Source organism: Xiphophorus hellerii, chromosome 1, assembly GCF_003331165.1.
Source record: "Xiphophorus hellerii strain 12219 chromosome 1, Xiphophorus_hellerii-4.1, whole genome shotgun sequence".
In the NCBI taxonomy this organism is placed as follows: domain Eukaryota; kingdom Metazoa; phylum Chordata; class Actinopteri; order Cyprinodontiformes; family Poeciliidae; genus Xiphophorus; species Xiphophorus hellerii.
The window spans coordinates 24,059,482-24,077,892 of NC_045672.1; the positions used below are offsets into that span (position 1 = coordinate 24,059,482).

The window sequence follows — 18,411 nt, forward strand, 5'->3', positions numbered from 1 at the left end:
TTTCAGTTATGTCGATTAGATGAAAGCATCAACTTAATGTAGTTAAATTTTACGTACATAAGTGTAGCTTTTTTGGTAATTCACAATAAATTATACATGAAGTCTGACCTTTTGACTGATTAAACGTATTTAGCTTTATGCAAGCTGCCTCAGTAGGACTGTCTAACTTTGACAAGCTACTAAAACAGTTGAATTGTTTTGTATGGGGCTGTCAGCAGACAAGGTGCACCAGAGGTGGGCCTCTCCTTTAATATGATTCCCCTTCAAACTCTCCTTTGTAAGACACATTCAATATGTCTGCTCCTTATTATCACTGTGGGAAAAAGTCAAAGTGTAGGAGAAGACAGAATCCAGGACAAGGAAGAAAGGGAAGTTAACTTTATTTTTAACTAGACATGTTTACCAATCACATAAGCAGAAGTGCATTATTCATGAGCAGGAAATGAGTGATGATGAATGACGGGCGGCCACCAGTCACTTTAAGCTTACCTTAAAAATGAATGTCTCATTGAAGACTGGGTTGAGTGTTTTCTTATGTACTTTTGTGTCAAACTTTTTCTTCTTATCAGGCAGGACAAAGACTCTGACGTAGGGGTCTGAAGTGCCTCCACTGTCCATAGAGATGAGATCAGCTGCTTGTAGAATTCCTATTGTTAGCTGAGGAGTGCAACATAATGTCATAAAAACAGTACAAAAATGTTTGTTTTTTTAACAACCTAAAATGAAATATACAGTGCCTTGTACTTGAGCTTTTCAGTATTTTATTATACAAACACAAAATTCATTGGAATTTTGTCCAAGACCAACACAATGTTGTGCATTATTGTGAAGTGTAAGGAAAACTTAGAGTCTTTTCTATATTTTTCACAGAAATAATATCTGTAAGTATGGTGTGCATTTTTTCTTCCATCCATCCATCTGTCTGTCTGTCAGTTAGGAATTAGCTTTGACTCCAATACATCATTATGCTTTGATATGAATAAATCCAAAGTAACTCTAGCTATAGTATTTGGGTTGTCCTTTTGAAAGATAGACTCAAGTCACACATCAGATTTTTATTTGTAAAAATATTATTAAAAATCTGTAATTTCGGGGGCGTGCTGTGGTGGCGGAGGGGTTAGCGCGACCCACATTCAGGCAAACGTAACCTCGACGCGGCTGTCGCGGGTTCGACTCCCGGACCCGACGACGTTTACCGCATGTCTTCTCCCCTCTCCTTCCCCCTTTCCTGTCAGCCTACTTTGAAAAAGGGACACTAGAGCCCACAAAAAGAGACCCCTTGCGGGGCAATAAAAAAAAAAAATAAAAATATGTAATTTCCTTCAACTTCACAATAATGCAATAGTTATGTGTGTGTCACATGAAAAGCAAAAATTAATACAACTATGTAGTTGTAAGAAAGCAAAATGTAGAAAGGTTCAAAGGTTATTAGTGATTTTGCAATGTAGTGTGGGTAATGCCAAACAAATCTATAGTATTGCTTGCCTTGTTTTCCTGGAAATCATAATCAATGGAGTACTGCAGCTTCCCAAGCTTTTCCTTCTCCTTCACTTCTTCCTCTTTCTCATCTCCAGTTAGGCCTGGCTCAACATCATCTTCTTCATCATCATCATCCTGAGGTTTCTGCAATGATAGAAGTTGGACAGGCAACAAAGAAGAGTGTGAGAGGATGGCAATGAAAGGGTGGCTGAGCAGAACATTAAACCTTACATGTCAGCACAGCAGTCAGGTTAGTCACAGCACCTACCTTCGACTTACCCCAGTGTTACAAATGCAAACTGTTCATCAATGACCACGGTTGCAACCTGACTTGATTTCACTATTTCCTGGGTGACACCATTTGCTGTTTTTAGTTTTTTTATGTGTGTTAGAAGAATGTTAAATACAAAACAGGAACTTTTCCTCATCTACATAATGTTGTTGACATAACACTACTCATTACAACCCATGGCCGATGTTTCACAGATGTAGAACACAACATAGAAGGGGAGGACCAAAAGTGAAAGACCTAATACAGCGACTTAGCACTTTACAACAGTTTGAGACTCTTATAAAACATTGATCATGATGCATCAAATTTACTTAACATTCTATAATAGCAGTGAGTACTAATGGTGGTTTGGATATACTGAAACCCATACTGTAACACATTCATCCACTGTGTTGATATATGTGGATAAATATGCCATAAGTCATTTAATAAGCACCTCCGGATGCTAAATACACATAATCAGGCACCCAACAAGCACAAACTAACATCCAAACAGAGTCAAGCTAAAAGTGAGATATTTACTTTATATTTCCAAACTGATAAAAGTTATTTCCTTCTGTATCCACATTTTTGTGAGATCAAATGACGTGTATTAAACAGTTGTTAATTATGTATTTTGTACTGATTTCAAATCAATGATTTGCGTTCACTTTTGGACTTAACATTTTGCGTTATCTCTGGTCTATAGACAGAAAACTAATCCTATCCTTTCACACATGTGCATCGTTTCCACTGGGCAGTACAGCACGGGTCAATGCGGCTCGATATCCTATTTTATGGTCCGGCGCATTCAGAAGATATTTCCACCACCAGTAGGATTCTTATTGGGCAGGTGGGGCTAAACCCAAATTGCATCATACTAGGGTAACAACTAACATGATGCACTAGCATGTTTCAAGCAGTGATGTTTTTCTGTCTTCCAATCAATGGACTGTGTTGTGTGACGTCAGTGGCTTCACCTTTACTGTACCATATTTTACAGTAAAGCAACTATACTGTACAACTGGGCCCAAGAATGGTTTTATGGGGTGCAATGGAAAGAGACAAAATAATGTACTGATCCACACAAACTTGTGCTCTACCACTCCATCAAAATGGGACTGTGCCATGTTAGCGTTAGCAACTAATAAATAGAATTTTGACATATTTTACTTTCTGTTTTTCTTTTAAAAATTTCCAATCCATGAGCTCAACACTCTGATGTTGAGCACATACTGTAGATACATACCAAGCTGTGAATTGAGCATACTGTTTCACTAATCACAACTGAGCAAACTTAAATGTTAATTTATTATGGGCTTATAAAAATAAACTTATTTTGGAGAGTGATTTTGTTTTATTAAACTTGTAAAATCAAGTGGCCTTACTGAGTATTCAACATATTTACTTATCCCCGTTTTTATGGACATTTTTTATATATATATACTTTTGTTCGGAAGTAAAGGTGTTTGGTTTTCAGTTTAATTGTACAGTACACAATTATGCCAATTTTATGAGAAAAAAGTTTTGAAAGGGTTTATCAGACCTTTGAATATCTTTGTTACAATAATGTTACACTCTTATGGCTTTCGGAGGAATCTCGATCATTCAGGTGGAAAAATCTCACTATATTTTAAAGAAATAAATTCATTCAGCATACATGATACAATGTTTTCATAACAAATTGGTGTATTTTTGACAAAGTCTTTATGAAACTAGAGACTCCACTACTCACTGATTAGCCAGAAGAACATGACACACAGTCACAAATAAACAATTAACATATTCATTGCAGAACTTATCACAAGTCAAGTCAAGTCAAGTCAAGTTTATTTATAGAGCATATTTCAGCAACAGGGCAGTTCAAAGTGCTTTACACCATAAAAACACAGTACAACAACCAATTATGAAACAAGCAAGAAAAGTTACATTTTTTCACACGCCTCCATCAAAATCATGAAAAAAATACATATATTTATTTATAAATAAATTTATAAAAATATATTGATCAATGTTCCCTAGATGACTCTAACCTGGTGGGGTTAAAGGCACTCGGTGTTTTGGCAGTTTTGCAGTTTTCTGGAAGTTTGTTCCAGATTAGAGAACATAAAAATATAACGGTACTTCTCCATGTCAGCTTCTGATTTGGGGAATTCAGAGCAGACCAGAGCCAAAAGACCTGAGTGGACTGGAAGATTGATACAACAACAACAGATGTATGTTGTTGTTGTATGTAGGTGCTAAGCCATTCAGTGAATGATAAATTAACAAAAGTATTTAAAAGTCTCTTCTCTGAGCTACAGAGAGCCAGTAGAAGGACTGTTGCAGTAATTAATGTGACTGAAGATAAACGCATGGGTGAGTTTCTTTAGATCTTGCTGAGACATGTGTCCTAATAACTGAAGATGTGTGCCGATTCTTGATCGTTCCTCTTTAGGTCCAAAGTTGGTAACTTCAGCTCTGTTTCTGTTCAGCTGGAGAAAATCAGCTGAACACACAGGACACCTACATTTTGATTACATGCAGACTCTCAAGCATGCTTACCACTCTCTCTCAGACACACACACGCACACGCCTTCTCACTCTGCATCCGTTTATGTTGGATTCTGTGGCTGTGTTGTGCTAATGTCTTTCATTCAAGCATGCCAGGCCACACAATGCAGGATTCAAGTTTATTTCTGATGGTAAGTGTAGATGTTTTCTAAAAATCTGAGAGGCAATAAGTATTAAAAAAAGTCACACATTTTTGTACGGTCCAAAATTTATCCACCTATATGTCCTAAATATAATGTACAAATCCATGTAGGTATCATGCTATATGCATACGTTTTGTTTCTTGTCATATTTCCTGTAGGAACTCAGAGATGCAGATACTGTGCCTGGATGAATGCCTTTTCCTGAGTAACATCAGAGCTCAGTTTTAGTTTTAGGTTTTGTAAATAAATTGTCCACGGAAACAGACAGTTGATTTTGGACTGAGATGTTTCAGGCCTCTATTTATTGCTAATATAGGCATCCATTCAGGGTCACCATATCTCTTCAGTGAGGCCCAAGAGCTTTAGGGAAGAGGGGGCATCAATGACTTTCACCTAGTAAGACAGCAGCATGGGTCATCCAGGAAAGTTACTCTCAAGTCAAGTTGTGGCCATTCAATGGTAACCTACTGCAAGGGCATATGCTGGTCTTTGTCAAGAGATGCAGACTATTCATCTGTTGTAAAACAAGGAGCTTACTTGTACAACCAGGTAACGGAATAAATTTTATACCCGAGTCAAAATACAGAGGAATGGTTGGTGAGACACCAGTTGAGATTGTGCTCAGCAATTGACTTCTGTTATAGCAGAAGCTTGCTTTGAGCTTTTAGGTAAATAAAGTTACAGCTGATATTTGACAAATACCCAGCTTAACCCTTGCACATGCATGTTAGTGATCTCTAGTGAGTTGCTCAGTGCGCTCAACATTCAAAGGCTTAATCATAGGATGAGTTTCATGTTCACTTCAAACCATATATAGATTTTTTTTTCCACTTATTTTTGCAAAAAAGCAAAACAAAACTGCAATCTCTGGATTGTCAAGACATGGCAGTTGGTGCAGCATAACAGTTTAGTGGATTCTGCAAAGCAGCTTAATAGTTCCCATCGAGTCCTCAAGCACCTGCAGCACCAAAACTTGCAAAAAACTAGGGAAGCCATAGCAATCATTGTCATCATCACTGCAATCCAACCCCTCCAAGCCCAGCCCAGCCCAACCCTTCCACCCCCCTCCAGCACCGCCGCCGCCCTGCCCTGGTCTGTGCTTACACAGAGCAGCCAGAGAGGGGTGCCGTGTGCTGTCAGACCTACCGTAGACAGAGAAGTCCACCACAGTCAAGATACACGGAGCACACATAAGACACAAAGCAGGAAGGAGGAGAGCAGAGACAAAGGAAGAGATTGAACTCACAGCAGACACCAAAGAAGGGTAATCACAGCAAATGCAGTAAGCTGCTCTGCAGGGAGTGAGGGAAATGACAGATGGAAAAGCCTCCTTATGGGTGCAGTTGTGTGCTTTTATGTTTTATAATACCTGATTTTTACTGTGTTCAATTCACATCAGCACACAATTGAATTTTTACGTCCTAAGGCAACATTTAGTGCAAGCTAGTAATTTTTGATAACGACTCTTTATTGAATGTAAGAGAAGCAGTCATAAAGGAGGCTGTGCAACCAAGGACCCTGTCATTTTTTACTCAAACCCCAAAGCCCACATGAAAGAGAGAACAAAGATAACATTTATGACAAATACATTGAATAACAGAGAAAGAAAGAGAAAATGAAACAAATAATTATGATTGACAAGCAGTGCAATCAAAATCTGTGAAAAATTATTGGCTGGGTTAGAAAGACATCAACACAGTATACAACTTTGTTCATTTCTAATCAGTAATCTAAATTACTTTAAGAAGAAAAATTATATCTTCATGCCACTAAAGTACACTAAAGTGTAATAAATTATCTGAGTCGTGTGTATGACTCATCTCTTTTTATCTTTATTTCACCACAGTGCCTCACATTAAACCCAACAGACATTAGCTAATAGGGTCATGAGTGGGTCAGTTATTTGTGGTTCATATGCAGTAACAATATAGATTTTCTTAGCTATGATGCAACCTGTGCCAGTGAAACATACCTCTCCTTTTAAGTTCTTCATTCCCATGTCACCCTTCCCCTTCTTGCCCTTCTTGTTCTTCTTCTTCTTGCAACAGCATTTCTTGATGATGCAGAAGCAACACGTTAGAATCAGTAAAGCAGCGACCACGGCAATGGCAATGATGGCCCAGGACGGCACTGAGGAAAACACACAGACCAGTTCAAAGACGGAACAGCCCCATTCAGAAACAAAAATGAGAAGCACATAATCTGAAGTCTGACCAAGTGATCATTTAGGCTGCTTCATGTCATGCCCCAGGCCACAGAGATTTAGTAAGAGGTGGAAGGTTAGCAATTAGATTGGATGAAAATTAGATTTCCCTGCCATTAGGAAGAGCAGCCAGTGATCAATATCAAATAAAGACATTATAGGACTGATGATGCCTGCAGCAAAAAAGAAAATCTAATTCCAAAATAATTGTTGAGAGCCACGTCAATAAGAGTTTGGGGTTTTGCCTGGCACTCACGTGGGATCTTGTCGATTTCATTCAGGAACTTGTTTTTGATCTCATCAAAGGCATCGTTCTTGTTGACTGGCTCCGTGGCGTTTCCAGCGGAGACTAACCCTACGGGGGCTGGAGTAACAGTCGAGTCACTGGCCCCCGTTGGTTTTGCTGCGACCATAGGCGTTGTTTCTTGCTTGAATAAGTTAAACTTCATCACTAAGGCTGCTCAGTCCCTGAAAAACAGCATGAAAAGACACAATTATCAGCATTAAACTTTCAAAGACTTGAAGTTTGGCGACACATGTGCAGTTCTATTAAATAAATTAGAATATGCATTATGGTGAGGCTTGTTTGTAAGTATTAAATATCCTTTTTTTAAAAAAATCAAGTCCATGTTTTGGAATTTTTTTCACCCATTAGTCTGATGTTACATCTGATTCTTTTAAAAAATTAACCATGTTTTATTAGCTTTACACAGAAAAATTATTTGGATAATTAACAGAAAAAAGGTCTTGAAAACATTAGTCTATGTGTAATTAATCTATATAACATTTCACTCAGTGAACTGAGTTGCTGAAATAATTTTTTTCTATATTCAAATTTATTGAGATGGTCCATGTATAATTAAATGTATAATTTTTGGTGTGTGTTTACCAGTTTAACTGAGGTAAACGTAAATTAAATAGCATGGAGAGTCTATCTATTTTTACAGTTTTGTTTTATTAAAACCTATAACAACTTTAGCTTAAAGTGAAATGAGGAGCACATCTGTGATGCAATGCATCATGTAACTTAACTGACAAGATGAGTCATAAGAATTGGTCATATCTACACAAGACCGTTCTTTTTTTTTTTTTTTAGATCAAACTCTAATAGATCCCAGGCAGTGATGTTATGCTTCTATAAGAAGCATAGACATTTGCTACTGCTTCTACTGTAGAAGCAGTAGAAGCAGTAGCTTCTACAAAGGCAACAACTGTCAGAGGTAGGTTAGTTGTGTTGTTATTCTGGAGTGATTTTCAGTTTTAGTCAACAATACAATCTGCGGTTTTGGTACATGGAAAAAAAAATTCAGTTTCAAATGGAAAGAGTCACAAAATTTTCTAGCAAAGTTCTTCAAACAGATTTAAACAAATGCTTATATGCATGATTTGATTTGCCTAGACCTGAACAGCTGCTAAATTTATAAAATAGTGTCCCCTTTATATGAAATAATTAAAAGTAATTTTACTTGATGCAGACACTCGTGGAATGAGTAGTTGTTGCAAGTTGAAAGTTTAGGCAACATTTGTCTGTTATGTTAAAAAAGAGCTATCTAAATCACTAACTATTTAAACAGATAGTTAGTGTTCTGCCTGTTATAATCAGCTACTGTTGTAACTTCAGCAGATTCTTCAACTTGCAAACTCTACTTTTTAAGCCAGAAAGGAACTCAAAAAAGATGTACTTGCATAAAACCATACCCACAAAATCCTAGAGTAATGGTTTAGCTCACAGTTTTTCTTTTAAATGAGGTAAGTGCAATATCTATGGTGTAGCTTGCATTCCTGCATTGGGCTATGATTAGTAATACAATTGGTTACTGTTTTGTGCATATTGTTTTACCGGTTAGCTAAGTGACTTGTTTTGAATAGAAGGCAAATTTCCCTAATGAGATGGGGAGCATTACAATATATCATACCGTATTGTATTATACTCACAAATACACCTGAAAACTTCCCTAACTGCATTGTCTGGTGGTTGTATGCAATTTAAATACCAATGGCTATTTAATAGGTTTTTGTCATTATAGACACGAGGCACCTAAGTGCTCAGGAGGGAAGGTGAAACCTGCAACGGCACTAACATCCATGTGAATGAAAATGAATTTACAAGTTCCTAAAACTTGTTATTTTGGCTCATTTACCTGAACACTTTCACAAGGGATAGGGCATACAATGATTAACATTTTTGTTCCCACTATTTATGATAGAAAATTATTAGGGATAAATTACTAGAATCTCCACAGGTAAAGAACAGAGAAAAAGCATTGTTTGTAAGTGAAACCTAATTTGGTTTTCTGCAATACTGTTTCTGATATTAAGCCATGAGTATCTGACCTGCTTGGCTGTTTGGCCAAGCAAGAAATAGGTTAAGTATCTGCACAAACCTAAACGACAGTTGAAACTGGGCACTTTGTGGTTCCAGATATCTCCAAATATCAAGTGCAGTTGAAAGCAGCCTACCTTCAGAGTGCTGAGTGAATGATTGCAAAGAAAGCAAAGACAGGCATAGCACAAAATGATTGGGGCTCCTGATTTTATTTTTTAACATGTTGGTTTGCGAAAAGGATGAATCTCCCATTTCTCAAGTGCCAATTTTCAAGTTGCTGCCAGACATGCCATTTCTATTTATTGCTGCATATCAATTATTCAAACTGAGGCTAACAGCAGGAAGGATAAGCTTATATTGTTCAGGGCCATGGACTGGGTTATACATCTTCAAAAATGTGAAATGGAGGAAAAAAATTTTTTCTGCTGATAAAACTACTTGGTAAATGTATTGTGTTAATAAAGTGAAATGGGAACTCTGCTACAGAGAAAATATAAAACTTTGTGTGGGTGAAGAAAATTACTCAAAACAATCTATCATATTCAGAATGAGATTATTTAAAAAAACATAAATCTCTACTTTTGTTCCTTAATTATATTTCATGCTTTGCTATGACAGTGTTTAAAGGTCACAAAAGAAGAAATGTCTATTTTATTGTGTTTGTCCCCCCCATCAGATTAAAATGTATCAATTTAATTAACAGCTGTGTCTGTCCTCTACGTCCTCCATAGAGGACAAAAAGAACATAGACCAAAACCATTTTATGATCATCATCAGTCATGTTTTAACGTCAGAACTTACTCACAGAGGAAGAGAAAGATATATAAGCCAGTCAGATTTTGAAAAGCGACTCCTAAATTAATCTTTTAACCAAGGTTAAAATAGATAATGTCCTGTACACTGAGGCTGCTGAAACATGTGCAGCAACATTAACATATATTCAGATGACATAAACATTTAATCTCTAAAAACTATCCAGGTTTGTATGGTCTTCTGCACTGAGAACCTACACATCCGCTTATGTCATATCATATTTTATACAAACCAAGGATGCTGAAGTGTAAGCTAAGGTAGGCCATGTCATCAACCCAGAACACCTTTAAATTACATTCAGACCTCTATTTATACAATTGAGTAGGCATCTTTTTAGCTTTCAGTTTTCAGACTATTTGTTTAGGGCGGAAGAAACTTTGGAAAAATCTTATTTAAAGATTAAGATTTATGTGTCATTGCATGGACACAGAATGGGGTTGTATTAGACAAAAAAAAGAGATTTTATAACAAGATTGCATTATTTACGGTAAAGGACAAGTTAACTGGTTTTAACTTTTATCTAAAGTTGTACTGGCTTCTTCTGGGCCATAAGGGAAAGTGTTTCACAGGCTAAAATTCTAATATCTAATCTCAGTTTAGAGTTTGGGAGACAAAGAAAAGAGAAAAAGAAGTAAAAGTGTCAAATTATACGGACAAGTCCGTTTCTTAGTCTCAAATGCCACAGTTGAATGGCTGTTTATTTTCTCCATACCAATTTGCTTCTCTGATCTTGTCATCCTGTACCTCCATTCCTCTCTCAGGAGGAGGAAAAGGAAGCTCCCAGCTTCAGCAGTAGTTTTATTGACCCAGAAAAGTCGGCCAGTGTGCAAGGCTTTGAGTTCTGGTTAAAAACATTGTATACATTTGGTGGCTAGATTCAGGTTGAAAACATCATTGGACCTTTTAGATTGCTTTGGCTAATCTAAAAGGTCTGTGAAGGATATTTTCAAGGGTCTTGTAGGAGAAGAGTTGATGAGATTTACATTGTGCTTCGCCTTAGAGCAAAGGGATCTTTTGGTTTCACAGGGGGGTAAAAGCACAGAGAAAATCTTTGGTCTCTTGATGATAGATATAGTCAAAATTGTTTTTTCTATAAAGCTTTTAGAAAGCATCATAAAATCCATCCTTCTCTTTAAAGTGTACTCTTTCAGGTGGAACTTAATTTATTTTTATTTTTTTGAGAAATGTCACATCTCTTGTATTGTTTCTATTAAAATCACTTTTCAAGTGTGTTTACCACATCCAGTTTGCTCGAAGATAAAACTGCTTAATCACCATCCAACTCTGAGCAGTGGATTTTGTGATAAGGGCCAGCTCATGCTTGAGGCTCCTTTGTGCAGCCAAGCAATTTTATTTTAACTAACTATAATGACTCAGACTCTAACAATGTAAGGCCCACGCTAAGAAACCGAGATCAAGATTTCCGTACGTCTCCATGGCCAAAGTATTATCTGAAATCTATACGAGGTAATCTGCATACTGTAATTTCAACTATCATTCACCTGGAAAGGGATTTGTTAAGCAGCATATATGAGAGTGATATCACACCACCAATATCTAGCTATAATGTGGCACTGATACGTATTTCTGCTTTGATTTCTTGGTCACACTTCTGATAAGAGCACATTGAAGGAAGGAGTGATGCTCAAATGAATGTCAATTGTGGACAACTTTGTTATTATCCTGATGTTTAATTCATCAGTTAAGTCAGTGACATAACAATGCAAAATGTGAGCCTCATCAGACTGACATAGAGGGCTTTTTTGTTTGTTTTTGTTGAAACGATTATAAAACTTACATAAGAGTAATTCTCCTTAAATATAGAAACTGTTGTATTTCTCCATGGTGATAAAACTGCTGTGTTTATGGTAATTTATTTTGGTTGATGCAACACAACAGGATTGGGTTATGAGTTAGAATAGTGTTAAAATAAATATATGTGATCATGTGTAATTAATTTCATTTATGGTAAAGAAATCACACATCTGAATGATATATAAAATCTTTTACAGGTTCTATAAATGAAATATGGAATCACATAGTGGGATTGATAAAGAGAGAAACTGATTGTTATATGTGAATTAAATAGTTTAACATAGCATCTAAATCTGCTACAATAAAAAGATGTATATGTGATAGCGGATCAGTGTACTAAACTTTCCACTGATAGAAAATCCCAAGCGGCACATAAGTCAGTTTGTTAAGAGAGTGTGTATGTTGGGGGGGGGGGAGTGGGTGTTTATCAGGAGCTTATTAACATCCACGTCAGCTCCAAGTCAAAACAACCTAAGGATGGGGAGCTAAAGCCATGCAGCTGTTTTACAAGATGACAACAAGCACCACAAAGAGCAATTAATTACCTATCTAAAACCAGTCAGCCACATTTGTATCCCTCCAGCACAGACAGTTGCGTCTGAAGCAGCTGTCGGCCGATGGACGATCTGTGCAAGTAGAAATCATAACCTATATTTCCATTGGAACTTCCTTTGTTCAAAGCCTAAAATCATCTTACCATTCACTTTCAAAATGGCCTCTGTAACAAAGAGTAAATTGGGACCAGAGTCACGTGACTGCTCCTCGGGGCAATGGTTAGGAGCATTGGGGCGACAAATTAAGTATTGAATATTAGGCACTGTGAATATGCTGTTGTGTTCGAAGATGAACAACAAAAATAGCTACTAAGTTGTCATTAGTCACTGGGTGATATGGGTTCTAAAAAATGCAAAGAAAGCTAAATAATATGTCCCCAGTGACATAATTCAAGTCCCCGCAGAGGCCCCAGCCATCTGTGACATTACGGGTTATGTGTGGGTGGGCTGAGTGGTTGGCCTCCAGCTGAACTAGTGGTGCATACTGTGCAGCTTCATTTCCTCTAAGTCTAACTGATGTGATTGTTGCATTAATATGGACTGGTTTCCTTAGAAAATTTGCATTAATTCTGATATTTGCAAAGTTCTACGCATTAGGAAATCCCTTTACTTCATATTCTTTGATTCAGGTTGAAGCAATTAAAGAGAATTCTCATTGAGCATGTGATATGATTAACATTTGGATTTTTCCTACTATGTGATTTCATAATCTGATTCCCAATGAGCTATTTAAAGTATATCATATACGTTTCAGAATTATGAGAAACACCCATTAAGGATTGCTACAAGATGAAAATATTGGCTCTATTAGCACTGAGTCACAGCTGACCTCTGATCTTTTGGAATTTGATTTAAGAAGAAAACGTGTACTGGAGCAGCTACAGAACGAAGAAGGCAATATTTTAGAGAATCTATCAGTGAGAAAATTCCTTCTTTGGAAGAGCTGAACTGAAAAACTGGACTTGGTTCAATTAGAGATAATGCGTAGCTTTGATTCTGAATGCTTGCTACTTCAGGGCAATTCTCTTCAACTGAAATGGACTTGGGGCTCCTGCAGTCATAATGGTGTCATTTTAGTCAATTTTAATAAGATTACAGGGTGGATACTGACGGCTGCAGTGCTTGCTATTTACCACAGAAAGATGAGAGAGTCCGCTAAAGTAAGTCTGAATATATTCCTAGACTATTTTCAGTTGGATGTGCTCTAAACTGTGAACATCCAAATTTATTGTAATCACAGTGAAGCTCTTTTTAACTTATCCAAATTTAATGGAAAGCAAAATATTAATTTGAGAACTTGAGGCTTGTGAAGAAATAGAACAATGAAAATAATTTGTTGTTTTCAGTTAAATAAATATTAAGTCCATGACAGAGACATATTTCTTCAAGGTTGTCTACTGTAGTTACATAGCACTAGCTCTTTTATCATTTCATGACAGAGAGCCAAAAAATGACAAGGCTTTGGCAAAGCTGAAGTCGCAGCTCATGTTCCAAAACAATGTGCCAGAACAAGACATTGTTAACCAAAAAGTCTTCAGCTCAATACATCAATGAAAACAGCCCAGACTACAACCTTTGCGAAGGTTAAAACACAACTTTTAACTAACATATTTCACAGTTTTCACAATCTGGAGCTTTAGTACTTTAATAAATAGCACATTGAGTTCAGCCTGAGGGGAGCATAAATGCTAAATGCTGAATGTTGAATATGTTAGAATGGGTGATTTCTGTGGTGTGCAATAAAAACATTGTATAGTCTTTTTAATAAATAGTTTTGCTCTGATTTTACATTATATGTGTATAAACAGAGAGAGAGCGGGGGAGAGACAGACTGACAAGGGGAGAAGGTTAAGAAAATTTAACCAGACCGTTTGACGCTGCACATCAGCTGACGAGTTGTCAGGAGAAAGCACTCTCCTGCCATAAGTAAATAAGCCCAGTTTTTTGTTATCCCTACCGGGGTGTTAACTGGAACTATTTGATTTAGTCAGGTGACATTAAGATTTAGCCTTTCAGCAACATACATTATGATGAATAAGAAGAAATTCACCTCAGGCCCACCGTTAATCACTGTAGAGAATAATTGATATGGGGGAACTTCTCTTGAATCTGAAATAGTCTTAGGAAATATTATGGACTCTACCAGAAAATCAGAAGTGGTTCATCAATGGTTTCATCAACAGAAAAAATAACTCAAACATGGGCAAATCTACACATTTAATTCACCATACCCAAATCATACAAAAAACGAATAAAGAATGAACAAAGAAACAACCCAGTCCTTTTACACAGTGTATATAATGGTTAAATAGCCTCATATTTCTCTGCTTCAGCCTCGTCAAAAGTTATAGGAGAACACTTCATGATCATGTTTTCTTTTATAAAGCTTAGTGGCATTTTGACGTGAATCACTTTCTTTAACTCTGTGAACTGGGCATTGGTCCCGACAGAGCATGCTCTCTTAGAGTGGCATTCTCCTAAAGGTTAATGCTTCACATACCGTCTAATACATTAAGATGCAACATTCAGTCAAGAGTGGACTCGCAGCAGAACAAAATAATTCATGGTAGGATAACTTTACAGGCTTACTTTCTGATGACATTTACTAACTCTCACTCAGCGTCTGAACTTTAACTCTGTCAGCAAAACAGCTCATGCTTCCATCCACGCCTGGACATTTTAAATAGCACACTGTGTTCAGCCTGAGGGGAGCACAAATGCTTTTCAGATAAACATAAACGTTATAAAGATCCTTGAGGAAAAACTGACCATCAATCAGTGATACTATCAGGGCAATTACACCTCCATGTCCACAAATGCTAGAACATCGCGATGTCCTACTGATGGGACTGCTGATGGGAGGGCAGCGGCCGAGATAAGGATGTCAGAAAGTTACTTTATGCTTCATCTTGCTAAAGACAATTAGAGAAAAAGGTCTCACATTCGTACACCTCTGTGGGTCTTGACCCAAAGGGCGGTGCAGACAGGCTCATTTGCAAACCTTGCATAGATAAAACAATGCTCATTCTCACCCGCGGCTGTGACTCAGCTATTATCAGGAGGGATACTAGGAAAGGAGGAGTGAGGCGCCAGGATTTGAATCATGAGCCGAGGCACTTCAGGCATCATTTACAGCCAGTTGCCATACATCCTCCTTCTTCCCCTCAGCAAGGCCCCTTCCCCTGTCTCCCAATAGGCCAATTAATCATTCTGTCACGCAGACAGTGACCCAATCTGCATGTAAAACTGTGTAGAGGAAATGTGACACGATCAGAGGGTCTCCTGCACCACCGCAGATAAGCAACATCTAATAACAATCAGAGGGGAAAATTCTGAGCAAAGGAGGCCGTAAGTGAAAAATGGTTTTCAGGCGACGGAAATAATTCAAGGAAAAGGTGTATTAAAGAAGCAGCTTGTCATATTGAGCTATTTGCTTCCATCCTTTCAGGTGGAGAATGAGATGAGCAGAAAGATTTACTACTCTTAAATCTATTCGCTAGATTTTGAGGTGAAACCAGTAGGTAGTCAGAGCATCAAAGATTAATCTGTTACACACTGAAACAATAGCAAGCAGGAAAAGCAGACAAAGCAAATGAAGGGATGGTGGTTTGAAATTTAACAAGCTGTAATTGCAATGGCCAAATTTATAATTCATAATTTACTCTCAAATTAGTTTAGGGGCTAAAATATGAAGGGATAGACCTTATTTTAAACTAGCACCACACATTATGCGGAATCCCAATAATTATTGCGATATTAATGTGTGCAGTACTGGATAATTCATGCTAGGATATATTATTTTGTAGGTTTTATTATTCCAGGTGTTCTGCATTCAAACTCTACCTAGCTCAGAGATTATGCCAGATGTTTTTGTTGTCTTTCATTTTGACTGACAGGGTTTACCTGTATTTTTAAAATAATAACGACATATTCAATTGCATTTAATTTTCTTTCAGTTTAATTAATGTTCAGTCTGAACAAGCTGAACAGAGAAACAACATTGTGCCATCACACATCAAGCGGGTGGATTGACTACATGTAACTTTTTTCCCAGTAATTACATATAAACAATGAAATTAAACATTTCCATTTAAATTCAATAATTCACCTGTGGCCTGAACACACAGTTTCACAAGTTCCTCCAGGTCTGCATGGACTTGAATTGTACACCTGCTTGTGCATAATAAAATGTCTCAAGGGGGCTTGTTGCTTTTGTCATGCGATTTTGTCTTTTGCCTCAGAAAGACGACCTCTTACGGGCGTTTCGATGTAGATCTGGAGACTGAAGCTGCACTCTGCAGCCACACTGGGTACTGGGAATACAACTGCCACAACAGAGGAGCTATAAATTTTGAAATCTGGAAATATTTCTCCAATAGACGTAATCACAAGTTGGCAAGACTCACTGAATAAGAGGTTTCCTGATTTCTCAAGCTCTCACTTCAATGGGAGGAAAATCTAACAGCATGCACTTCTTCCACCGCACCAGTGGTTGAGCTGCAATGGTCTGTGATCCTTATACTAGTTTTTATTTATGTTAGAACTCTGCTAGCTTTCGTGAAAGGTGAATCGCTAATTTTTAGCAATTTCTCCAACAATACCACATCTCAAAAAATAGAGCTTTCTTTGAGGATTTGATGGAAGGGAAATAATCTGCAGATCATCAGATTATCTAGTAAAATGCTGAAATACATCTACCTGTACACACACAAAACAAATACACCAACTATGCAACTTGATAACCTGTCAAGTTGCATTCATCCAAAAATATAATTAATTCAAAAATATCTCTGAAAAGTCAATCTTGTGAACCTCTAGTGCTGCCTGTTCTAATTTGCACTCTATTTAACAGTCACAAACCTCTATTTCCACTATGAAGCAATACAGACATAAAATGCAAGTAGGTAAAAATCTCACAACAACCCACAATGACAGCTGGCTCCACAGTTTAAAGAGAAGCCAAACTGCTCTGTCAGCACAGCAGGATGTGTGTGATTTGTGACAGCATCTGACCGTTTAACACCGAGGCGCCCTGCTGTTGTCTGCCAGAGACACATCAGCAAATGGGCCAGGGCCCAAGCCTGGGAAGGCTCAACCCTCAGTGTAGGGTGAAGAGCTGATGGCGTTCAAAGAGATATCCTCTTCTTCATTAAGTAAGATCCTTTTCAGCAATAATTAGCATTTAGAAAACATACAAATATAAGCTTAAAAAGAATGTTTCAATAAAGTTGCAAGAATTTGGACAACAACAGCGACATAGCCCTAGGAGGGCACACCCACTCTACCAGAATATTACTTGAATTATTTGAAGCCTACACTATTACAGTAAGCCTCTTTATTTTCTCTTCCTCTTTGAGCACTTTCAGCATTTGGGCACCAGCTGCCTACTTGGAGGGAGCAAACAAGAAAAAGAAAAGAGACTGGTGAACTTCAAAGCTTCGTCTCATTTTTTTGATTATGTATGAGAGACTCTGAGAGTATTTCTTAGTGTGAGAGCCACTGGGAGTGGCTGCCTGAGGTACAGACTTAATGAGCCTGTCTAAATGTTTTAAAGCCTGACAAAAAAAAAAAAGATCAGAGCATGCTCAGTATCACATACTCCTCTGCGCTATTGGCATTAGAGAAGTAAACATGCAGCAGTATCGCACAACATAAACATTGTTTGGTGGAGTTGAAATAAATAATAGCTGATATACACCAATCAGGAATAGCATTGTAATGACTGACAGATGACATGAATCCCACAGCTATCTCTTCATCAATTAGTGGGTACAATATAAGCCAGTTAGTGAGCTTTGTATTTATATTGACTTAGATCATGTACAAAACTGCAGCTCTTGATGGCCCAAGCTGCAGTGAACATCAGCTATAAAAAGTGGACCAAAGAAATAACAGAGATAAATTATGGACAGAGAAATGGGTGGTCAAGCTTCACTGACAAACAAGGAGAGCAAATGCTGACCTGTGGTCAGATCCCAAAGAGTAGCTAGTGTAGGTTCTTGCATGTTGGGCTGTGTAGCCACACACAGGTCAAGGTGCCAGTTTTGACCCCGAGGCCTTCAACAATGGGCAAGAAAGAACAATCAGAACATGCACATTATCACAGTCCTCTGTACTATTGGCCTTATCGAAGTAGACATGCAGCAATAGCACTCAACTATTGGTGGAGTTAAGATAAATAATAACTGGTATAAACCAATCAGGAAATACATTATAACAATTGACAGGTGACATGAATACCACAGCTATCTCTT

General features: G+C 37.6%; 1 protein-coding gene across 9 annotated transcripts in view; it reads right to left on the bottom strand.

Moving 5' to 3' along the window:
- Positions 1-18,411, bottom strand: part of LOC116730240 (synaptotagmin-2-like) — a 72,736-nt gene that overhangs the window by 9,898 nt on the left and 44,427 nt on the right. For 6 of the 9 annotated variants that reach the window (XM_032579414.1, XM_032579581.1, XM_032579337.1 and 3 more), the window contains 4 exons: positions 6,906-7,117; positions 6,419-6,576; positions 1,486-1,623; positions 490-657 (listed from right to left, as the gene is read on the bottom strand). In XM_032579414.1, the coding sequence (XP_032435305.1) occupies positions 490-657; positions 1,486-1,623; positions 6,419-6,576; positions 6,906-7,098 (657 nt within the window). In that variant the 5' untranslated portion in view covers positions 7,099-7,117. Of the gene's footprint in view, positions 1-489; positions 658-1,485; positions 1,624-6,418; positions 6,577-6,905; positions 7,118-18,119; positions 18,215-18,411 lie in introns of all 9 variants that reach the window. The other 3 variants (XM_032579499.1, XM_032579909.1, XM_032579975.1) reach the window with 2 other exon arrangements.